The 25,333-nt window shown below is 35.0% G+C and overlaps 3 protein-coding genes across 5 annotated transcripts; 2 read left to right on the top strand and 1 right to left on the bottom strand.

Annotated features, from left to right (window-relative positions):
* The first annotated feature begins 1,411 nt into the window (after positions 1-1,411).
* Positions 1,412-16,303, top strand: LOC123315327 (choline transporter-like protein 1). 2 transcript variants are annotated; one of them, XM_044900986.1, is made up of 14 exons: positions 1,412-1,520; positions 2,552-2,600; positions 4,994-5,116; positions 5,232-5,371; positions 5,473-5,574; positions 5,637-5,694; positions 7,125-7,188; positions 7,392-7,500; positions 10,670-10,871; positions 12,551-12,783; positions 13,303-13,532; positions 15,558-15,724; positions 15,786-15,878; positions 15,996-16,303. In XM_044900986.1, the coding sequence occupies exons 2-14, from the start codon at positions 2,574-2,576 to the stop codon at positions 16,131-16,133; spliced, it is 1,686 nt and encodes a 561-aa protein (XP_044756921.1). In that variant the 5' UTR covers positions 1,412-1,520; positions 2,552-2,573; the 3' UTR covers positions 16,134-16,303. The 2 variants fall into 2 exon arrangements, with proteins under 2 accessions (XP_044756921.1, XP_044756927.1); XM_044900992.1 differs by lacking the exon at positions 1,412-1,520 and adding an exon at positions 1,954-2,016 and having other exon boundaries at positions 2,551-2,600.
* LOC123315339 lies at positions 16,289-17,666 on the bottom strand. Of its 2 annotated transcripts, XR_006537942.1 has the most exons (4): positions 17,210-17,666; positions 16,758-16,872; positions 16,548-16,708; positions 16,289-16,473 (listed from the first exon to the last, which is right to left on the bottom strand). XR_006537942.1 is itself a non-coding variant. In XM_044901002.1 (3 exons), the coding sequence occupies exons 1-3, from the start codon at positions 17,395-17,397 to the stop codon at positions 16,610-16,612; spliced, it is 402 nt and encodes a 133-aa protein (XP_044756937.1). In that variant the 5' UTR covers positions 17,398-17,662; the 3' UTR covers positions 16,496-16,609. The 2 variants fall into 2 exon arrangements, 1 of the variants encoding a protein (XP_044756937.1); XM_044901002.1 differs by lacking the exon at positions 16,289-16,473 and having other exon boundaries at positions 16,496-16,708; positions 17,210-17,662.
* Positions 17,667-20,122: 2,456 nt separating this feature from the next.
* LOC123322539 (tubulin polymerization-promoting protein homolog) lies at positions 20,123-25,134 on the top strand. The gene is made up of 3 exons (XM_044910482.1): positions 20,123-20,278; positions 22,418-22,853; positions 24,538-25,134. Exons 2-3 carry the CDS (start codon positions 22,422-22,424, stop codon positions 24,700-24,702), a joined length of 597 nt encoding a protein of 198 aa, XP_044766417.1. The 5' UTR covers positions 20,123-20,278; positions 22,418-22,421; the 3' UTR covers positions 24,703-25,134.
* Positions 25,135-25,333: the final 199 nt, after the last annotated feature.

Raw genomic sequence — 25,333 nt, 5'->3', positions numbered from 1 at the left:
TAGTCTTAATATTATTATGTATCGAATGATAAGTATTTACCCTGTGTGAATATCAAATACTGTTATTCTTTCATTATTTTTATGTACCTACCATATCAAATTTTGGTGATTTCTTCATGCCTGAGAATGTGTTTTATTTTTTAACCGGAAACGGTGCCTCGCACAGCAAAAAGTCAAGAGACCGAATTTGCTCCAAATTGAATAAGGATTTGAATAGTAATTTTTATTGTCGGAGAAACCAGAGGCGTATTATTTTTTCATCTGAAAATATTCAGTCTCGGTGCAGTACGGACGCCAGGGGTAGAATAAAAAAGAAATGATATTATGCAAAAAGTGCTCCTTGACGCTCAAAACCTATTTCTCAAATTTCATAAAAATATTTCAAGCAGAGTGTGAGAGTTATTAATAAAAAACATTTTTTTTTCTATACAGTAGAATCCGATTATTATGACGCCGGCTATATTGACCAATCGCTTATTATGACGCAATTGCAGTGTTAAGTTTGGTTTCATTCAAAACTCCTTACAACAGGGTTCGGATTTAATGACTTCGCTTATAATGACATGTCGCTTACAATGACATGATTTCAGATACAACAACATTATTTGTAGAAAATTTATCCGGTTATAGTGACATCTCGATCGTTTTCTCAAGCCACCCCACCCCTTTTCATGCGACGAGGTTTGATACGATACGAGATATATCAGATTTTTTTGTAAAAACGAAAAAGTTCTTCATATTTAGCTGATAATTTTAAATTTTTTCAATAAAGGAAACATATAATTTGTCGTTTTTCTCTCAAATTGAATCCATAAAAAATATCATCAATTTAGCTTTTTGTGACTTCCGGTTATTATGACGTGTTTTTCATTTCCCCTCAATGTCATTATAAGCGGATTCTACTGTAATTTTAACACCCCGTATCTCGGAGAGGAAACATTTCTCGACATATGTTTATATGACAAACAGGGGCATATTTTTGATGTAGAATACGTGTTTAAAATTTCTTGGCTACGATCTGGACCACCCTGTATAAAGAATGGAATCGCCGATGTCACCCCGTCGCTATTTTTATCGAAACATGTCGAAAAACCATCAAAAAATGATTGTGAAAACAAGTTTTATTGACACTGAAGTTCAAGTTTTTTTTCTCGTAAAGAAACAACTAAATTGGAAAAAAAAGACATGGGGTGACATCAAGACGTCCTTTAACTTCAATTTAAAAAAAATCAAGGCTTCACGTAAGAAATTGAAAGCGTAAATTAGGAACTAGTGAATGCCGTTTTTGAATGGGTATTCTTGATTCCCCTTAACGTATACTGATTTTCAGCTTGTAGACTTGGCAACAATGATGTTAGATGTTATTTTGAGTAAATCTTGCTTTAGCTGAGTCGATTTCTGTTGTAGATACTTATCAGCGCTTTGGACGAATCACCGAATGTTGTTGGATGTGAATATGTGTTTTTCGTTTTGTTCCTGATCTGCTAGATACATTTTGAAAAGACTTATCCAATATTTCTGTAAGTTATCTGTAAGTTTCAGTATATACTTATATCGATATCAAATTACATGCCAGAACAACGGTAAGAATTGTTTACACCAGTTCTGGTGACGTCTGTATAGTTCTAGGAATTCTGGGATTCCCCGACTTGAGAATATAGTTCGCAGTTCAAAGGTTCCAAATTTTTTTTTCATTGACATGAATATTAAAAATGAAGAATATTGATGTGGAGGGTCTGCTATGGTTTCTGGAGAAAATTTTCTTGTGATTCTTACAATCTATATAGTCTCTATTATGGAATATGGAATTTTTGGAAATCAATAAGGCACAGAATAAAAAAAAGTATACTTAGATAAGATAATGACTCTATCTCGCATTCAATGTTGAAAAGTCTTCTCGGAATTTTGATTTGGTATTCATCGTTCTTAGAACAAGCTTCAAAAACATTTCTGTATCATATCAACACTGATTTAGTGAAATATTTTGCGCGCCTCTAGTTTTATGATAGTTCGAAGGTAAGATATGATTCTCCTAATAGAAGCACTTTTTCATAAGAAATTTAATGGAACTTTTAAGCAGTCTTTAACTTTTAACTCATGTTGGGTGTTCTGTTTTCTAAGAGACTTAGTATAGTTATTCCTACTTCGAAAATATTCTGATTATAAATACTTTTTTCATTAATTACGCACTTCCCTATAATTAGAGAGCATTCGTATTCATCTCAATTTTTGGTATCTTCTATATGATCAGACTATGTACCATATGTACCATATAATAGGGATAGTTGGTATGCAGGGTTACTGAGAAATAGTGCCGGAAAATATATGAAACAAGCACGACCAGTCCTTCGAATAATCTTATCTTTATTGATGTTATCAGTTCATATATTGCACCTTCAGTTTCAAGCTGCAATAAGATATACGTTAGCAATATTATTTCGGAATTCTACGTCTTATGCTAGATTATTCATAGCTCATAGCTAGCTATGATTATTCATAGCTCTATTTCAGATTGATTTTAACGTTAACTTGTTTACGTTTTTAATTCCAGATATCGTTGATTCATCTTCAAAATGGATCAAGAAAGTCCAATTGAAGAGGTAAGTTCACAGAAAATCGATTTCCAATCAAGAAAAACTATAGGAAAGCCAGCGTCTCATAAGTACCTATATTTCATTCAAATTTATTTTAGCAGTCGGTTGGCCATGAAATAATTTTCTCAAGTTTTTGTAACTAGCACGAAGTTAGGTTGGCACTCATGAAATATCGTTAATGTTATAACGCCGTTGCCACAATTAATATCAATTTTTATTACAACAAAAATACCGAAAGTGATTGAAAAAAGAGATAGGGTTTCAGGAAGTGCTATTTAGAATTCAGGTCCGCTCATTCAAATAGTTATACCCAGTATACCCTTATATTCTAAAATCCACAATACGTCAGACGGTAGCGAACATATTCAATGTAAGAGAATTTATATAATGTTTCATCTGAATCTAAAAGACTTATATTTCAGCTGAATTTTTCCACAATCAGAAAGATTGTGAATGAAGAGGATGACAAAGAATTTCCTTCTATTGGGAGACCCAAAAAAGTGGTGGCATTTGAGAATTTTATGTTTGAGTGAATTAATGCGAAAAGTTTACTACCGGATTTTCGATAAATGTCATCGGAGAATGTTCCCTAAAATGGATTTTTTTATTTTTCATTTGACTTGTCCTATACAATGTGAATGTCTTGATGAGGTACTAATAAATACCTAATTATTATTATTACATCAATGTATTAAGATGAATAGCCACAAATACGCGCAAGTTGCCCTGTTACTTGTTTATTCATGTGAAATTTTTGTTCAACGGTGAAGTTGCATCTTAACTTGAAACTTCCTTCAATTCCTTTTACTTATATTGATGCAAGATGATTTTTGTTGAAGAATTTAACATTCTTGTAATTATATGTTAATTCCTTCGGGAGAAATCCATTTCCCACCACTGCATCATATGCATTTCATCTTCTGGTTAATATTTTTGAAATCTACAAATGATGTAAGCCAAACAAGATAACGAACATTAACTCTCCTCAAGCTAGTGCATATTATGATATTATACTGATCTCTTGTATTATCCATGCAAATAACGGGATTTGGTATGCCTTTATGATTCATGTTTATACAAACTGATGTTATAAACTTCAATTATGTTCGTCACATATTTTCCGAAGAGATTCGACATTGTGATAAAATACGTAATAACAGAAACTTTTACGTAGAACGGGCAACATAGCGTTGATTTAAAACCCAAAAATGTTTTGACAAGCTTCATAACCCCACATTTCCGTACTATACAGACATAGACATAGAGACATGGACTGAGCAATGCCAGCATGAAATTGGCTATTTATTAGAAAGAGAGAAAAGCTCGTCGGGACATTACCTTTCTCTTTTTTGTTCACATAGAGGTGAGTGTAGACCAATCGAAATTCTAGAAAAAGACAACTGCATTCCCGACGTGTTTTTCTCTCTGTCACTTTTTTTGACCGTATTTCATGCATAGATATAAAGGGAAGGCACAGTCCATGTCTCTATGTCTATGTGTACAGAGTGAAATGTGTCAAATTTCCATGGCCAACCGACTGCTAAAATGAAATTGAATGAAGTATACCTACCAATTTGAGCGCTTATTTCTTCCGTTTTCGAAATCTAACGAACAAAATTTGAAGTGGGGTTTTTATGTTTCCATTTAATATTTCAAAATTTAATTATTGTGTCTAATAATGAATCGAATGAGCCTTTCTTATACTTCCAAGTAATAGTTTTTACTCAATTCATTCTGACCTACAACTATAAAGCTGAATTGAGACTTCAACACTTAATCATAATATACATTGATAAAATATTATATCAATTCTTCGATGCACGATAATGATGATATCTTCACGAGCTAACCATATCAGCATGGCTATTTTGCCATGCCTTTATCTACAATACATCCTTTATTTGTTTGTAAGGCACCTTTTGCAGGGCGAGAACTTTAAATCGAAATGAAAGCCGGAATATTTAACGGATCTTCACAATATTTCTCATCTTACAAAGTTATTTCGGTTTACTGTTTAGAATCATAAACTTTCGGAATAAAAAAAAAATAATTATATTTTTCCACCTTTCTCAATATTAAATTAAAAAACTGAACGATCTGATTTTCACCACATGCATGAGTTATTCAACCACGAGACATGTTTCGCTACCACAGTAGCATCTTCAGATGGGCGAGAGAAGACTGATTTTCTACATTTTCATTTTAAAGTCGGGAAATTGAGGTGTTAGGTTTTCGTTGAACCACCCTGTATATCTTTTCGTTCAATACCAAATACTTTACTTTTACCTTCGCCCCCCTGAAGATGTTACTGTGATAGCGAAACACGTATCGTGTTTGAATAACTCGTGTTAAGTCATTTTTTTCAGTTTTAAGTTATTATTCCTCAATAATATTTACAGCTAAACAGGTTCAGGCAGTATGAATCCACTCTAGACAACTTGGAGATACCACTAAGGCCCGAAAACAGAAGGCGCACTGATAAAAAATATGTTGTTACATTCATCACACTCGTCGTGATCTTGGTGAGTAGAATCTGAAATATTTCGTGCTTCAAACGTTCAAACAGAACAAAAAGCTATGATTGCATGTACGAAAATCCAAGTTATCGGTTTTATTTTTTTTTAAATATATTTTCAGATACCTTTTATGATTTATACCTTAAACCACGCTGATTTCAAACACTTGGCTGGTTCAGATGACTGCGGCAACTTCTGTGGTTATAAAAATGAAAAATACGATGAATGGAATTGTACAGGACAAGATTTCACGGAAAAAAAGTAAGTTCAGAGTCAATGTGCTGAATATTTACATTCAGAAGACCAAAATTCGAATGAAGGCTCACAGAATTAAACATATGATCATTGTGCCTTTTTTTCAGGTATCTGGCGACGTATCAAAAAATACGTAATGATTATTTACCTACCTCCGTTTTTCACCATAAAATATGTGTAGAAAAATGTCCACCTGGAAATATACCAGGGTAAGCTTACTTCTTCGGAAAACGGTAACTTTCTATTTCTCTGAAAAACGTTTTCTTTACAGATTTGAAGAAGTTTCTTGTGAGGACAACTTGAACAAGAGCGACGCTGCAGAATACGAAGTGAGTTCACTATTATTTATGTGACATGTAATTGTTCTTCAGAATGATCAAAACGGTCTTGTTAAAGGTCAAATAACGTGCGTTCAAAAAAATTCGTCGTCGAGTAGGCTATGAAATTTTGAAGGCTGATGTTCAGTGGCTGAACGTATGTCTTCCTTGAATTACTTCATCTTCCCAAAATGTAAACAATGATGACATTAAACTATATATATCGTAATTTTGTACGAAAAGGCACTTTTTAGAAAAAGTTACCTGTAAATTTCACCCAACGTTCGAAAAGCATTTCTTTCATTGAGTAAGATGTCAAGAATCCAAACAATCTGAGGCGGTTAGAAATATTCTTCGTAAAAATTTTAACCGTCCACTATTTTCATGAGTAAGAGACATGAATCTTGAATTGATCGTGGTATTATGGTTTTTTTTGTGAGAAGGTTCTAGCTACTTCAGTCATGTGAATAAATCACAGTAAGAATCTCAATAATATGTTTAATAATTCTCTATAAATATTAAATTGGTTCAGTCATTACTGAAAATCCATGACTGCACTAAAAGAACTGAATTACATGAAAATAGCTATTGGACAATTTATTAAAATTCAATTCAGGTATAAAAAGTTCCATAAAAGAAAGTAGGTCCACATTTTGCCTCTGACTGATACATACTGAACTCCAATTTTTCTTGTATGCTACAAGGTTAGGTAATCACAACCTTTTCAGTTTTCTGATAACATTTCAATCTTTATGGAAAGAAATAGATATCTTTTTTTTCAAAATCGGGTGACATGTGACATATGCCAACGGATACTCCAGCCACCTTGAGATAAAACCTGAACAGAGGTTTGTCGAGCTTCTGTCATCATGTTTTCATTATTGCTGAACTCTGGAGTTTTCTTCTTTGGTCGACCACTTCCTTTTTTGTTTGAACATACCTGTTTCGTCAACACATCGCAAAACAGTACAATGGAAAAATTCATACTTAATAATCTACAGCAACATAGGCTTCTATTAAGTCGCCGGAACAGAATATTTCCATTCTCTTTCAATTTTCTTCCCAATTTTGAAGTAAAAGCCTTTCACACGTCCGTAAAAACCATATATATAATTTGCTGATAATTAATTCAACAACAATCCAAAATGCTAAAATGACAGTTCACCTGGAAAATAGTATAGCACGAGCTAAGAATTACGTTTAGACACGAAATATCGACGTTCAAAATTCCATAGCCTACTTGACGACGAATTTTTTTGAACGCACGTTATATTCATATTAATTATACCGTTCTTTTTGGCTCCAAGACAATCTACATAATTATACTACATACTACACAATATGAGCTTATATTAATCTATTACCAAATACTAAAATAAAAAGATTTGCGAATTTGAAAGACACTTCGCTACTTTGTTATAATGTAAAGATTTTTGTTCCAGAAAATCATAAATGGTGTAGAGGAAGCGTGGTGGGTCATCGTGCTTTCCGTGATCATAACCTGTTGTAAGTATCGAAGATTTCCTCGAACATCTAATCTTCTCTTCAGAGAAAGGTATTTTCTTGATATTGCAAAATGTAGCCGATAAAAGTGTTGCTTTTCGACCTAAGCGGCTATTTTCATTGTTCCAAAAGTTCATAATGTGAAATAATGAACAACAATAAAGGAGTCATCAAATGGGGTGTAAGTTAATTTGAAATAATTGCAGCATTATGCTTCGGAATGATCCTGCTCTTCAGGTATGCAGTAGATTACACCGTCTGGGGTCTTCTTATAGGTTCAATCGGAGTTCTGATGATATTCGCTGGTCGCTTATGGTAAGTCTGATCCTTATTCTTCGAAACAGTATCCAGAAATTTTTTGCTACCTCTCACCATATGCTCACCTTTAGTTTCAAAGTCGCGAAGGAACTTTTTGGAATGATCCATTCCAGGAAAATTCCTACAGAGTGTTTCTCTTTTGGTTTCTTCCTTCTCCAGAAACTCTTTCTTATAGGAGCATTTTCCTATACTACAGAAAGATTCTGGGTCAGTAAGTACATGGTGTTTGTACCCTCTTTCTGGCGTGTATGTTGGCTACTTTGTTCACCAAAGTTTGTGTCTAAGATGTCTTATACACATTTTTGTAGTACCTATTTATTTTATTTTCTAGTTATTGGACCTTCATCCTTTTTATGACACACTCTGTTTATACAGGGTGGGCAAATTTCGATGTTTTAGCACTACAGTTTTTAAACCACAGGAGATACACAAAATCTAATACCCCATTCTCGTTCTCTTTTTCTGAGAAACTAACAATTGTAGTAGTCATTTTTGGCCACTCTCTTTGGTTTTCGGGTTATAAGCAAAAATTGGAAAAATGGCGACATTGAAATGAATTTATATCTCCGCTAATACTGATGATAGAGCACTTTTTTACGTAGAATGCAGTGGAGTGCTCGCCTTTTTAGCAGGATTTTTAATTACGAAGCTATTAACCAAAGATATGTTTTTTTGAATGGAAACACTAGTTTTCTGTGCAAATTTTTGAAAGCTTAATTTTTTCTGATTTCAAAAATATATAACATCATATGGTTTGTATCAATATAAATGATAGAAAATGGTCAAAAACCATTTTTCTCAATATTTCTTTGGTTTCAACTTTCGATGAGCACAGAAACATATAGCATCGTTTGATTACCACTGTCTTCTTCTATAAGTCTTTTCATTATTATGAAAATTTATTAAATATATCTTAATTCAAATTTTGTGAAAATTGGTAAAAAGCATAGAAAGAATGACATTGCCGGAAGGAGACTGCTTTTGTTATAGGAAACTCTATTTTTCTGTTCTCGTCAAAAGTTGAAACCATAGAAATATTGAGAAAAAAAAAAGAAATTTTATATCATTTATTTTGATACAAACCATATAATGTTATATATTTTTGAAATCAGAAAAAATTAAGCTTCCAAAAAATTGCACAGAAAATTAGTGTTCCCATTAAAAAAAAACATAACTTTGGGTAATAGCTTCGTAATTAAAAATCCTGCTAAAAAGGCGAGCACGCCACTGGATTCTACGTAACGAAATGCCTGTATAATGTTTCAATTTCAGAGCTCTAACATCAGTATTAGCGGAGATATAAATTTATTTCGATATCGCCATTTTTCCAATTTTTGCTTATAATTCGAAAACAAAAGAAAGTGGCAAAAAATCACTACTACTATTGTAAGTTTCTCAGAAAAAGAGAACGAGAATGAGGTATCAGATTTTGTCGATCTCCTCTGGTTTAAAAGCTGTAGTGCTAAAACATCAAAATTCGTTGTCTACTGAAAGGATCTCGAGAACTATAGCAGCTAGAAGAAAACGGACGGCACATTCTCAAGCTCTTTTTTTTTACTAATCCAAAACTGAAAACAGATCCAGCCTAACGTTCATAGATTTTGAGTTATGAACGAAAATTGAGAAATTGTCATTTTCAATGAAGCTGAATAACTCGCTACTCGCTTATTTGAACTCGTATTCGAAATCCGCTGTTACATTCTACAGGCACTTTTTTATGAGGAATTCGAATATGATATCAATAAATTTTCTGATTCAGTCATTTTCGAGATACGACAGGGATTTCTGATTTTTCAAATATAAACTATAGTTGAAAGTTCTTTCATCTTGCTGCAATTTTTTTGCTGATTTCAAAAATGTATCATATGTCGCTATTCACATGAATATAACGTAAGAAAAAAATTCAATACTTTTTCCTGCTTTTCGATTCACTGTTGAATTTTCAGTAGGCTGGCGTAACCATAGCGACCGTTGAAAATGCATTATGGTTCGTGAACTCCACATAATCCCATGTGAACTCAACCTTCTGTAATAGGAATCACCGACTGACGAATGATTATTTTTTTTATATATCGATTTCGAGATCGATAACCTTTTAAAGAGAATAAAAGACTTTCGTCTGATTATCAAAGAAGAAAATTTATTCAATTACCGTTTTTCTATTTATGAAAGAAACTTTAAGAGTCAGTAATATTATAAATAAAATACGATAGCTATCTATAATTATAATGATGAAAAATAGGTATTTCTGTCAACGATAGTGTTCGAATTGTGAACCATCGTAAGAAATGTATGCCAAACATCGCGAGAAGAAACGATGGCAAATTAATCATCGAAATATTTATTCAGCAATCCGTGATTTCAATCATAGAGGCTCAGGTTCACAAAATATAATGCATATTCAACGGTTGCTATGGTTACCCAGCCTACTTATAATTCAACAGTGAATCGAAAAGCAGGAAAAAGTATAGAATTTTTTCTTACGTTATATTTATGTGAATAGCGACATATGATACATTTTTGAAATCAGCAAAAAAATTGCAGCAAGATGAAAGAACTTTCAACTATAGTTTACATTTGAAAAATCAGAAATCCCTGTCGTATCTCGAAAATGACTGGATCAAAAAATTTATTAATATCATATTCGAATTCCTCATAAAAAAGTGCCTATAGAATGTAACAACGGATTTCGAATACGAGTTCAAATAAGCGTGTTATTCAGCTTCATTGTAAATGACAATTTTTCAATTTTCGTTCATAACTCAAAATCTATGACCGTTGGGCTGTAAGTGTTTTCAGATTTGGAATAGTAAGGAAAAAAGAGCTCGAGAATGTGCCATCCGTTTTCTTCTAGCTGCTATAGTTCTCGAGATCCCTTCAGTAGACAACGAATTTTGCCCATCCTGTATTATGGTTCTTTTTCTAGTTCGCAATGTAATCTCATTTAGAATAATAATATGTGAAGTGAATTATGCCTGTTTGCACGGACTCATTTGAGGCAGGCTTAACGTTAAGGCTCACTTATTTCTCTGATTTTTATAGCCATAACTGAAACAAGTAGGTACCTACATATGAATTAACGTTGAGTCCCCCTTGAAGAAGTCAGTGCATACTGGCGTTTGGAGGTTGGAGGGATTTTCATAAATTTTTTTCTTCTTTTCCACAGGATGATTTATTTTTATTACCCGAGTACGTCAGATGAAGCCCATCAGTATTTAATTTATGCTGGTGGCTTAAGCATATTCGTGCTTTTTTTAATCGTTCTCGTCTCTTGTATGATTGAGAGAGTGAAGCTCATCATTGAGTTGTTCAAAGAGGCCTCCAAAGCTATTTTTGAAATTCCGGGCCTGATCCACTTGCCCGTTCTGGTGAGTAGATGAAAAATTTTCCTGTTATCAGTTTGGTTTTCAACCATGATTAAGGTTAAATGAAAAACTTATCAGGAATAAGATTCGAGCAGAAATACAGTACAAATTCCTGATAAGTTTTTCATGAAATCATCATTATGAAGGGTTTTTGTGAACTCAGGTTTTCACCATTTTTTTCCATAAGAATCGCAGTAACTCACAAACCGTTGAGCTTTTATCAAAGATATGTCAAGTATAGTTTGGGAAAACAAATTAAGGACTTCTTTATCATCAGAATTCGTACCTAATCGATCACAGGCCAATACACATTTTGGTGCCTGCGATTTTTTAACTGTTCCTCAGTAATTTTTGGATGCAGAATGTAAAAAAGTTCTCAGATTTTGTCTATCAGATCTAGTTTTTGAGATTTTTAAAAAAAATTGTGTATATAATTTACGTTATAACTGTTATAATATACACTACTCAATATTACTATTGACAGTTAAAAAAAACAAAGACACATGGATTTAAGTATTTATTGCGAAAACTTAATTTACACCAATCACATAAAAATTTTCTTTTATACGATTTTCTAGAATGGAGTTTACTAGGGCAGTCTCGCTGAAGGCTCCAGCAGTAGTCCGCCATCATGTGGCTATCCCATCGTCCTTGATAACGATCTTCCATAGTTTTAATATCCTGATGGAATCTTTCCCCCTGTTCTTCACTACAATCACCTAAGTTTTCTGGAAAACGATCTAGGTGGCTGTGGAGGTAGTGAACTTTTATACTCATGTTACAGACGAGAATATTAAAATTTGAAAGCATAGTTTCCACTAATTCTACGTAATTCTCTGCTTTATGATTGCCAAGAAAATTTTGTACTACTTGAACAAATGAACTCCAAGCGTTAGATTCAGTCTCGTTCATTGATGTGGTGAATTGTGGATCTTTAACAAGTTGCCTTATTTGAGGACCATCAAATATACCAGCTTTTAGTTTTTACGTGCTAATGCCAGGAAATTTACGTGACAAATACCCAAAACAATTTCCATCTCGATTTAAAGCCTTCACAAATTGCTTCATTAGGCCTAGCTTGATATGCAAGGGCGGAAGTAAGATTTTTTCTCTTGAAACCAAAGGTTCGTTGATCACGTTTTGTATTCCTTGAATCATGACATCTCTTGAAGGCCATTTTTAGCTCTGCTGTCCCAAAGGCACAAAAAACAAGGATATTTTGTATAACCACTCTGCTGTCTAAGGAGGAAGTTAATCATTTTTAAATCAACACAAATTGACCACTGATGTTCTTCGTATTTAATTTTTCTCAAGACTAATGCTATTGTTTCATATTCTTCCTTCATGGTAGAAGAATGACCAATAGGAATTGAGCCAAATTTGTTACCGTTATGTAAAAGAACACATTTGTTGTCCTTTATCAGAAAAAAATATACCATTTAACCTGTAACGTGTATCTCAGAAACTAGAGCTGATAGAAAAAATCTGGTGGCATTTTTGGAACCAGCACATTAAAAACATCTAAAATAAGATGTTAGATTTCCGGCACCAAATTTTTTTTTTCATTTTGTTGGCCTAATCTTATAGGTTCTGTGTGGTGAAAAATTCATAAAGCTTCTAATTTTCCAGCATCAAAACTATCCTGATTATTTTACAGACCAACAAATGTTTACATCTTTCAGACATTCGCAGCAGTAGCCTTAACAATGATTGTGCTTGTCGTTCTCACTTTGTATTCGTTCACTGCCAGTGTTCTCATGGAAATACGTCCAAATCAGTTGGATTATGAACTGAATGGAGCGATCCTATTTACGATACTCTACAATATATTCGTTTGCACATGGTTCATGCAATTCATGGTTAGTGCTCAATATATGATAATTGCCGGTGCCATATCAGCTTGGTTCTTCACCAGGTAATTATTTCACATCAATATATCTTGAAAATGATTTCGTAGAATTAGATTCAAGCGACCCCATATTTTTGAGAATTTTCCAAATTTCTAGTTGCGACATTTGCGTATCTTTCAGGGTCATCGTAGATCTAAACGTAATACATATTCTGGAAGAGCAAGTCTTTCTAGTTATAAATCTGAGAATTTCATATATCTATAGGTGCAACCGTTCGGTCTTGACGAATTTTTAACTGAACCCAGAGCTTTTTCAGGATTTTTCGAAGGTCAGCTTTCGAGTCGTTTATCTCTCAATAAAAATAACCATAGAGTGAAATGTGATACATATTCTGAAAGAGCAAGTGTTCTATTGATAAATTTGATCCGTTTTTTCTCCGTAGGATTTTGGTTACAGAAATTCTTCACTGGTTCCTAAATATCCGTTTTCAACAATTGCTATTTTAAAGATTGTGTTTTAAGTCTCAATTTGAGCTGAAGAAGAATGAGTCAGTAAATACACTAAAACTTTTTCTTCATTCGTAGGAATAAAAATTATTTGGACTCTCCCTTGTGGACATCCTTCGTGAATTTCATCAAATTCCACTTGGGCACTGTACTCATCGGATCTTTAATATTGACTATTGTCAAGATCATTCGCATGATCCTGAGAGCACTATCTTCTAATAATAGAACCAGATGGTTGGTTGAATGCTGCTGCGGCGAGTTGATAGCTTTCTTGAAGCTGTTTTCTAATAATGCTTACATCCAAACCGGTAAGTTGCCCAGTAGTAATGAATGAAGAATTTATTGATATCTTTAGGTACTGAGAAGAACTCAAACATTTTCGAAATTTTCAGCATGACAGTTTATTTTTTCCAATATTCACAATTCAGATCATCTGAAATTATAAACTTGCGCCAAGTGTTTTCTTGAATCTAAAAAACAACCTATATGCACTCCATATCCTAGCATTAGAACACCCCGATTTTTTTGATTAGAAGGGGTTTTTCCCGTGTCTCTATGCGCCGAACGCCAACGATGAGAAAACCATGGTAACGACATGCAGAATTACGTCTGTCATTATATATGAATTAATCAAATGACATAGATTAATTGATCAAATGAGATATGATCTGTTTTGTTAAATGGAAATGGAAAATTGGAATGCGCAAAAAAATTAACGCACATTCTGAAAATCTCAATTTTAATGAAAGTTAACTCTACATTTACTTTATAACATATTTTATTTGTTCTCTCGGGAAGGTTTTGAACGAAACAAGACACATTAATTGGGAGAAAAATTCAGGATTTCACCGAATCTTATGTGAAAGAAGAGAAATGAACAATCTTCAAAATACTGAAATGCTGATAAGTGATTTCATACTTGGTATTTCTACCCCTTGCGTTGATTACAGCTAGGCAACGACGGTTCATACTCAAAATGAGTGATCTTAAATGTTCTAATCTAATCCTTCCCAGATTTCTCCGAGTTGGATTCCTAAGTCATTAAGAGTAGCTGGATGATTTTCTGAACTTCTCAGCCTTCTATTGAGGTTGTCCCAAACCTGCTCAATCGGATTGAGATCTGGATTTCTTGCTGGCCATTCCATTCGAGAGACTTCAACCTCATCAAGGTACTCCTGAACGATGTGAGCGCGCACGATGGGGTCTGGCATTATCGTCCATAAAATTGAAATTTTCACCAATGTATGGGACAAATGGCACTACATGCTCTTCAAGAATGGTCCTTATATACTTATCAGCATTCAAAGCTCCATTATCAACGACCACTAGGTCTGTGCGAGCAGTCAAAGATATTCCACCCTATACCATAATCGATCCTCTCCCGAAACCAGTAGTATTCAGGAAATTGCACTGAGCATATCTTTCATGTGGACGTCTGTATACAAGGGAACGTCGATCACAATGGTAGAGCCAGAATCTAGACTCATTTGTGGAGAGAACTCTTTCCCAATCGGCCTCTTCCCAATGGATATGCTCTCTCGCAAAATCCAAACGCGCCCTTCGATGAGCTGGGGTAAGAGCTGGGCCTCTTGCCGCGACACGAGGCCTTAAATAATATTCTCTGAGGCGATTTCTTATTGTCTGAGTGCTAATTTGCACCTCATGAGTTAACTCAAGCTGAAATTGAATTAGGCGAGCGGTTGCAAACCGTTGTCCCAACGAAGAAACTCTCAAGTAACGTTCTTGAATGGCAGTTGTTACCCGTGTGGTCTACCCTATCCTGGACTTCGGACATTCATACCTGTCTCCCTGAATCGCTGCAACATTCTGGACACACTTGTATGGGAAACTCCAAACCTTTCTGCAATTCTTGTGTATGTCCACCCTTCTTCTCGCAAACTACCGCTTGGGCACATTCCTCTTGGGTCAAATTGCGTGTTTCGCGTTGCATAGCGATCGAGTGTAGAAAATCAAACGAAAGAAAAACTATTGATCACTAGAATTGATCGAGAACAACTGATTTTAGAATTGAGCAACATTCAAAGTATGATAATATCATCTTTTTTTATTCCTGCTGGGAAAAAACATCTGTATTGAAGAAAACCGTTGAAAGTGGATAACATATGCATGCATAATTCTGATAAAAATAATTATCATTGAGAACACCTTCAGTTGTAGAATAAATTTGAGATTTCCATAATGTGCGTTAATTTTTTTTCGCAGTGTATTTATATATTTCAAGCGCTTGTAGAAAAAATATTGTTCCTAACTCTTGCGGAAAGTATCTTGCCCGCACTTGATGGGAAAATACCTAACTATTTTGTTAATTTCAGCAATGCATGGTCAGTCATTCTTCAAATCTGGAAAACGTGCAGTTATGTTACTGGTATCTAACGCAGAAAACGTTGTTGCTATCAACTCCATAGGAAGCTTCGTGCTGGTCATAGCACAATTTGTAATCATGGTTGTTGGAGGTGTTATTGCATTGTGGATCGCTTCGGTAAAAAAACAAGTCTAATTATTGATGAATCATTCTGATTTTTCGAATGATTTATTTACAGGCCTCTGGGAATCCTCATCAAGCTTATAATGTTGGTGCCATATGCTGTATTCTTACTATTTGTATAGTAATAATATTTTTCAATATTTTCGAGGTGAGTTTTGTTTAATATAAGTAATAATACACATAATTTTGAGGAATTTAAAAATAAGGTGCATTATTCGTCATGCTTGCAACGTATATCTCAAGTTATGTGTTTTAATCTTTACAGGCCACAATAGATTCAATCTTTATGTGCTTCTGCGAAGATACTCTGATCAATGATGGAATGGCCAGGCCTTTCTTCATGAGCAAGGGGCTTCATCAGTTCATTCAAAACTGCAAGGGAGTCATTCCTGCCAAGAAATGAATGAACATTTACATCTAGGTTCACATATGAAAGATGATCGAATAAGGGGCATTTTATTTTGCGTCTAGTAATTGGATTTTGACTCAATATTTTTATATTTTGGTTTTTCTGTCTCAATAATGTACACTTTTGTATTTTTATAATGGAAATATATATGTATTTGAGTTCAATTCTATTCTATTCTATTCTATTCATCAGGTGCTGTTTCTATATGCTGCTGAATTTTTTTAAGCAAAATGATAACTAATTTACATAGAGGTTTCCTGCTGATCTCCAATGGCTTTTGGGAGATTCGAGCTGCAATGTTTGCAACTCCAGATGAGGTTTTGTCAAGCGCCAGCTAACAAGAAACGAGATTCAAGTCAATTCTCAGATGGCGCTAGGGTTTATTCATACATCAAAGTGTCAACTCACATAATACAGAAATTTAGGTATATGAGCTCAATAACAAATTTCAACTCCACATCACATTCACTTCAAATATCTTTCATTAAATCGCTCAGGTAGTTCTTTTTAGAAGTTCGACTCCTAGTTGATATAGTCTCAATTTCACAGAAATCGTGTTCTTCCACTTCCTACAAAAAAAGGAGCAACTTTTCACTGAAGTGATACTGACAAACTCACCATTGGCTCTTCGCAATATTCCAGTTTTTTCAATATGTCGCTCAGAGCGTGACCACTAACAGATACTAGATCCCTCAAAAATTGAAGAAATTGTTGGAAATTGATAGTTCGAGTTCTGAAAGTTTTGTTGGATTTATATTATAAAAACTCTTTTCTTTTTGCTGAAGTTCATCATTGCTTTAAAGGTTACAGGGTGTGAATGAATAGTTATTTACAGCTTGCATGATTCATTATGTTGAACAAGAAAGGTCTCTTGCTAAAAGTAATGGTTTATGAGAAAACAAATAATTTAGGAGCTGCACAAAAAAAATCCATATGAAAGACACATACTATTTTTTGACAAGGAATAATCACCCCTTGAATTTTTTTTAAAAGTTCATTCTCACCCAGTAGGCGATGAAATATGAATTGTTGGCTAAATATTCAAGAAAAAGTGCAGTTTGGTTACTCACCCAAACTTGAAAAATATTGTACCTGTATCCGTTGGGGTTACATGATTCATGTCCAAAATTGAGGCTTGTCTCAGCCAAAGATCAATCTGTCTTAAACTTATTCCAGTTGTTTCTTCATCTCTGCTTTGGTATTTGGAAAATTCGATGAACTTACTCGTTAAAACGTCGTTGTGAATTTCCTTTGACATTTTATCAAAGAGTAACCAACTTGGTTACTCTTTGATTTTATTATGTTGCTAGGTAAACAGTTACCTAGGTAACGAATACTGTTCGAGGAATCTCTCACTTACCTATACAGGGTGATTCGTTCCATACTTTGATATTATGTAAAATGTTGGTTTTTTGTAAAAATCACTTCTTTTCCTTAGAAATTATTACCTACATTAAGTACTTTATATTCTCAGAATTCAATTATGTTGCTGATTTCTTACACTCGACGGGACATTTCCTCATACCTAACTTATGAAATATGAACCTATTTGAAGGATATTGAAAGAAAATAAAGAAGTTGCAAATTATTCCCAAAAGTCTCTGAAATGCACAAAAGGTAATTTCTGATCTTATCTTCAAAATTGATTAGTTGGAGAATGCACCTAATTCAGGAGTTTGAATAATTTTTCTTTCAATAAAACTAAACGTAACTGGAAATGTGATGGATTTTATGGAGCTCGTTGAAGCTAGCCGTTCGGTCTTGACGATCATTTAATCGATTCCATCTACACTGCGCAAAAAAATTAACGCACATTATGGAAATCTCAAATTTATTCTACAACTGAAGGTGTTCTCAATGATAATTATTTTTATCAGAATTATGCATGCATATGTTATCCACTTTCAACGGTTTTCTTCAATACAGATGTTTTCTCCCAGCAGGAATAAAAAAAGATTTTGAATGTATTGGCTCCATTCTAAAATCAGTTGTTCTCGATCAATTCTAGTGATCAATAGTTTTTGTTTCGTTTGATTTTCTACACTCGATCGCTATGCAACGCGAAACACGCAATTTGACCCAAGAGGAATGTGCCCAAGCGGTAGTTTTGCGCGAAGAAGGGTGGACATACACAAGAATTGCAGAAAGGTTTGGAGTTTCCCATACAAATGTGTCCAGAATGTTGCAGCGATTCAGGGAGACAGGTATGAATGTCCGAAGACCAGGACAGGGTAGACCACGGGTAACAACTGCCATTCAAGAACGTTACTTGAGAGTTTCTTCGTTGAGACAACGGTTTGCAACTGCTCGCCTCCTTCAAATTCAGCTTGAGCAAACTCATGAGGTGCAAATTAGCACTCAGACAATAAGAAATCGCCTCAGAGAATATGATTTAAGGCCTCGTGTCGCGGCAAGAGGCCCAGCTCTTACCCCAGCCCATCGAAGGGCGCGTTTGGATTTTGCGAGAGAGCATATCCATTGGGAAGAGGCCGATTGGGAAAGAGTTCTCTTCACAGATGAGTCTAGATTCTGCATCTACCATTGTGATCGACGTTCCCTTGTATACAGACGTCCACATGAAAGATATGCTCAGTGCAATTTCCTGAATACTACTGGTTTCGGGGGAGGATCGATTATGGTATGGGGTGGAATATCTTTGACTGCTCGCATAGACCTAGTGGTCGTTGATAATGGAGCTATGAATGCTGATAAGTATATAGGGAACATTCTTGAAAAGCATGTAGTGGCATTTGCCCCATACATTGGAGAAAATTTCATTTTTATGGACGATAATGCCAGACCCCATCGTGCGCGCACCGTTCAGTGGTACCTTGAAGAGGTTGAAGTCTCTTGAATGGAATGGCCAGCAAGAAGTCCAGATCTCAATCCGATTAAGCAGTTTTGGGACAACCTCAATAGAAGGTTGAGAAGTTCACATCCAGCTACTCTTAATGACTTAGGAATCCAACTCGGAGAAATCTGGGAAGGATTCGATCAGAACATTTTAAGATCACTCATTTTGAGTATGAACCGTCGTTGCCGAGCTGTTATTAACGCAAGGGGTGGAAATACCAAGTATTAAATCACTTATCAGCATTTCAGTATTTCGAAAATTGTTCATTTCTCTTCTTTCACATAAGATTCGGTGAAATCCTGAATTTTTCTTCCATTTAATGTGTCTTGTTTCGTTCAAAACCTTCCCGAGAGAACATAAAAAATAAGTTATAAAGTCAATGTAGAGTTAACTTTCATTAAAATTGAGATTTTCAGAATGTGCGTTAATTTTTTTGCTCAGTGTATTTGGAAATTTTTCGATAGTCACCGTTAGAGTAATTTTTATCTCAATAAAACTAACCGTAGATGGAAATGTGATACAAATTCTGAAAGAGCAACTCTTCTAGTTAAAAATCTGAAGATTTTATAGGCTCCATGCAACCGTTCGGTCTTGACGATCATTCAATTTATTCCATCTTTTTGGAAATTTTTCGATAGTCACCGTTAGAGTACAATGGAAGAAAGAATGAAGTTGAAAATGCTGAGATTTAAGAAGGAAAATTTCACTTTTGTAAACGTTTATAGACAATACACTCTGATCCATACAACTGAATGTAGGTATGCATTTCCACACCAATTTCCGGTTTAGAAAGTTAATTATAAAATTTTCACGATCAAGTTTTTCTTTATGCTATTGATCAATGATTGATTGAAAAAATAAAATGGAATTTTCAGTGATATAATCGAATGAATTGAAATTGTTGATATAATAATTTATAATTTAATCATTTTCCTAAATGATTTTTCCTGTATCACCTTATCCAGATAATTTTCATTATAAACCGCTTAGGAAATCTGATAACTGATAAAAATTATAACATCTAGTGAAACATCGATTACGTCAAGGCATATTTCTATTTACTTAAAAAATATACATAGTCTCTGGGAACGCAGAAACTTGAGGAATTTCCTCTGCGCAAAATCGTCAAATTCGCGAGTGTATACGGCATCATTATTTCGAATATAGCAAGATAGTCCAGATCTCCGCAGAATTTCTCCGAAAATTTTGTTTGTAAACATTCTACAGGTGAGAACAGAGGACGAAAAGTGTTGAAATTCATTGGATTTTTAGGATTCTTAATAACGTGAGTAAAATCAAAAAAATCTACTATTCCTCCTGTATTTTTTCAATCTGAGTACAAGCTGCTGATTTCATTCATGCATCTTGCGAAAAATTCGCAATTTTCCGAAATTTCAATGGCCCCTTTCAAAATTCGAAAAAGGCACGAGGAAAACCTTTTGTGACTGGTTCAATTTTATCGATTTCCTTTTGCAATTCAAGCCATGAATTTCCTCTTCCTGTATTTGTTCCGCCGATAAATATCTGGAATTCCTGGTGGTCTTTTGTGCCCCCTTAGCATCAATCGATCGTTTCGCGCATGTTGCCCATTTTTCCAGCATTTATTCGCAGATCGAGGGTGTTTGGGACCGTGTGAAAATCCTGTACGTATAAAATTAGGAATTGCATCACTCATCTGTTTATCAGAGTGAGTTGCGAGCATTCCTAGCTATCAATAAATTTGAAAATGACATCACATTTACGCACTCAACAGAAGGTAAAAAAGGTGAGGGGTTGTTTTTACTCCGTTACTTGATAAATTGGTAAAAATTAATTTCGCTTTTGCCAGTTTTTGAATTACCCATGAAGTCTTTTGATATAACTCCACGAATATTGAAGAATGGGTTTAGTAACTAACATAAGTCAAAGATGAATAAAAGGTCCACTATTTCATTTCCTATTGACTTGTTGATGGACAAACCTTGAATTCTAAGTATATTGGAAGAGGATTCTCACCTATATGTAATTTCTATTTATAGTTAGTGCTTCAACGCTAAACAATTAGTAGATAGGTACTTGTTTAGGAAGATAAATAAATGCAATTCGATCAGAATATGTTGTTTGGAAATTTTATTTATTTTCAAGGTACAGAGTATCTCATATTATGGCGATTCCATCTACTCTTCAGTGAGCGTTAATTCATTCTGCCTCTCTTAAAATGAAAATTTTTTTTGTTCTTCCAAATTGAAGAAATACACTGCGCAAAAAAATTAACGCACATTCTGAAAATCTCAATTTTAATGAAAGTTAACTCTACATTTTGACTTTATAACTTATTTTTTATGTTCTCTCGGGAAGGTTTTGAACGAAACAAGACACTATAAATGGAAGAAAAATTCAGGATTTCACCGAATCTTATGTGAAAGAAGAGAAATGAACAATTCTCAAAATACTGAAATACTGATGGGGTCTGGCATTATCGTCCATAAAAATGAAATTTTCACCAATGAATGGGGCACATGGCACTACATGCTCTTCAGGAATGTTCCTTATTTACTTATCAGCATTCATAGCTCCATTATCAACGACCACTAGGTCTGTGCGAGCAGTCAAAGATATTCCACCCCATACCATAATCGATCCTCCCCCGAAACCAGTAGTATTCAGGAAATTGCACTGAGCATATCTTTCATGTGGACGTCTGTATACAAGGGAACGTCGATCACAATGGTAGAGGCATCTAGACTTATCTTTGAAGAGAACTCTTTCCCAATCGGCCTCTTCCCAATTTGCACCTCATAAGTTTGCTCAAGCTGAATTTGAAGGAGGCGAGCGGTTGCAAACCGTTGTCTCAACGAAGAAACTCTCAAGTAACGTTCTTGAATGGCAGTTGTTACCCGTGGTCTACCCTGTCCTGATCTTCGGACATTCATACCTGTCTCCCTGAATCGCTGCAACATTCTGGACACACTTGTATGGGAAACTCCAAACCTTTCTGCAAATTTTGTGTATGTCCACCCTTCTTCTTGCAAAACTACCGCTTGGGCACATTCCTCTTGGGTCAAATTGTTTCGCGTTGCATAGCGATCGAGTGTAGAAAATCAAACGAAAGAAAAATTATTGATCACTAGAATTGATCGAGAACAACTGATTTTAGAATGGAGCCAATACATTCAAAATCTGATAATATCATCTTTTTTTATTCCTGCTGGGAAGAAACATCTGTATTGAAAAAAACCGTTGAAAGTGGATAACATATGCATGCATAATTCTAATAAAAATAATTATCATTGAGAACACCTTCAGTTGTAGAATAAATTTGAGATTTCCATAATGTGTTAATTTTTTTGCGCAGTGTATTTTATGTTTTCATTTTCTATTTGTTTTATAAACATAATCAGTTCCGAAATCAAATACTAAAAACTTTTCTTCCCCTGTTCCACAGTACAATGTCAGACCAAACGTCCGCCGATCAAACCGAAGAAAAACTAGCAGATATGAAGATTGAAAACGGTGGTCCACCAGCCGCAGAATCTCCCAAATGTCAAACGCCTCAACCGCCCGCGAACGGTACTAACGCAACTGTCACCTTCGAGGAAAATTTCAAAATATTCGCGAAATTCGGGGATCCAAAGTCCGACGGTAAACAGATCACCCTGTCCAACAGCGATAAATGGATGAAACAGGCGAAGGTCATTGACGGGAAGAAGGTGACGACGACAGACACCGGCATATACTTCAAGAAGTTGAAGAGTCAGAAAGTCGGAATAGTGGACTACAACAAATTCTTGGACGATTTGGCCAAAGCCAAAAAGGTTGGGGTGGAGGAGATCAAGGCTAAGATGGCTGGTTGCGGGCCACCTGGACATCATGGAGTTGGGGTAAGTTAGAATATACAGGGTGAACCAGGCGTGCATGCACTACTAATAATAGGACTGATAATGAGAATATCCTAAAATAAATTGTTTCACATGAGTTAGGGGTATTGACTTAAATTGCAAAAAAATATTGTTAAAATAAGATTTTTGTGATGAAAATTCATATTTATATGATTTCAAGTTGCAAATTAATTTTAGCCTGTAGGTGTGCAGCGTATACCTACAGGTTAAGAAAAATCGAGTAAAATAACGAAATTTTATTCTCAGAGAATTCAAGCATTTTAAGACTATCAATACAATGTATTGCCTCCACGGGCATAAATAACAGCTTGACATCTTCTTTGCATACTACACACGAGGTTGTTGAACATTTCTTGAGGAATTTGGTTCCCTAAAAGGGGCAGAACCTCTCTTAGATCATGTAAGGATTCTGGGGTAGGTTGATGATTATCTAATCTTCTTTGAAGCATATGCCATGCATGTTCTATGCAATTCAAATCTGGTGAGTGCTGAGGTATTGGTAAATGTGGAATACCAAGCTCTGCGCGCATTCTCAACTATGGCTGCGGTCTATGCGGTCTAGCGTTATCGTCTAGAAATTGAAAAGTTTCACCAATAGCAGCGTGAAAATTTGGCACAACATTGTTAATGACCTGCTCCCTATAGTGTAAGGCGGTCATATTCCCAGGACAAATGTGTAGATCTGTGCGCCCGTTGAAACATATCCCGGCCCATACCATAACACTAGCCCCTCGGAATGGATGGACTTCTTGGACATATCGACGATTACGGGGTATGCGTGGGATTGTCCATACCCTTAATCTTCGAGAATCTGAAAATCGTCCATATCTGGATTCATCAGTGAAAAGGATACTACGCCATTGAACGTTCCAATTGATATGTTGCCTTGCCCATTCCAAGCTTTGACGCTTATGGTCACTTGTTTGGAACTCCTCTTAATGGACGTCTAGAATCCTAGTTTCACCTCTCTCAAACGTCGTCTGATGGTTTCGATGGAAACTTGGACCCCATCTGCATTTTGAAGAGTATTCTGTAGCATTCTACACGTAGATGTAGGGTTTCTTCTCGCCGAAACGGTGATGAAACGATCCTGAGCAGGTTTTATTTTTCGTCGCCTACCAAGCCTTGGTCTTTCCAACACGGAACCTGTCTCCCTGAACCTATTCCAAAGTCGAGATATCACACTTTGGCTGACTTGTAGCCTTTCCGCTACAACAACCTGAGTTAGGCCATTCCGATAGCCCTATTAGCCTCAGCGTTTGTTGATTTACGTCTTGGCATTTTCAGAAAACTCGTTTCAAATCGAAGCCGTTGATAAACTGACTTCATTTCAAAATAAGAACATTCATGAAGCATGAAGCATATGCAAAGAACCAAACTTCAGAAAAAAGGCGACCAGATTGACGAAATGTCTCATACTGATTTTAATTGGATCGATTCAAATTGTTATTGAGTTTAAATGATTTTACAGCGATTTTCTCGAAGATTACATGGGAACTTTTAAAAACTATTGAATACGATATCTCTAACTCTTGTGGAGCAGTTTATATCCCTTTTTCAAGGTGCTTGGAGAAGAGATTCACTGGAAATTCCAAAAATGATGAATGATGAATGAGATTTTCATCGATGTTGTGCCTAATTTCTCTCACAGAGTAATTTTTTTCAGGCGGTAAAAGCCACTAGCACTGTTGAACGACTGACAGACACGTCAAAGTACACAGGATCTCACAAACAGCGATTCGACGAAACGGGCAAAGGTAAGGGAATGACCGGAAGGAAAGACCTTCCAGATACATCGGGATACGTTCAGGGATTCAACAAGAAGAATTGATCCCTAAGCGGTGAAAAAAAATTAATTTATTTTCAATTCGTTGCAATCAACAATCGGAGAGTATGGTTATGATTCGGGGCGAAATGCGGAAATATATACGTATCAGTAAAGACAAAAACGATTAAAAATCTTATTATTGCAAAAGATACTCTTTGAACAAGACCAAGCAATATATCAAACAGTTTATTACGAAAAATATTTTTTATACCTCTTTTTCATTTCTAATTTCTAAATGTAGACACCAACGTGAGTATGCAACTGTTACTCAGAAGTTCTTCCCTTTTTAAACTGATGGTTATATTTGTTCTTATCCAATTGGATGATGATATTAGTCTATAATCAAATGTTATTTTTTCTATGTCTTTTATAAGTTACTAGGTTAATATATGGCATTACATTTATGTTGATGAATAAAGAATATTTACAACTACATATTCAGAGTTATTTCTAACATACTCATATGTCAAATTGTTGTGTTGTCACTGTCCTTTTTTTAATATTATCATAAAAACTGAAACTACGTTACAACCCACCTTCGTGGCTTGGAGTCGTTATCTGGGCGGGTGTTACTAACAAATGCCATCGTTGACTAGCAATGAGGAACACTACCGGCACTATTATAAAATCGGTC

The sequence above is a fragment of the Coccinella septempunctata genome, chromosome 1, assembly GCF_907165205.1.
Source record: "Coccinella septempunctata chromosome 1, icCocSept1.1, whole genome shotgun sequence".
Lineage (NCBI taxonomy): Eukaryota > Metazoa > Arthropoda > Insecta > Coleoptera > Coccinellidae > Coccinella > Coccinella septempunctata.
The sequence above is the reverse complement of the archived record's forward strand: the minus strand, read 5'-3'. Positions and strand labels throughout refer to the sequence as shown.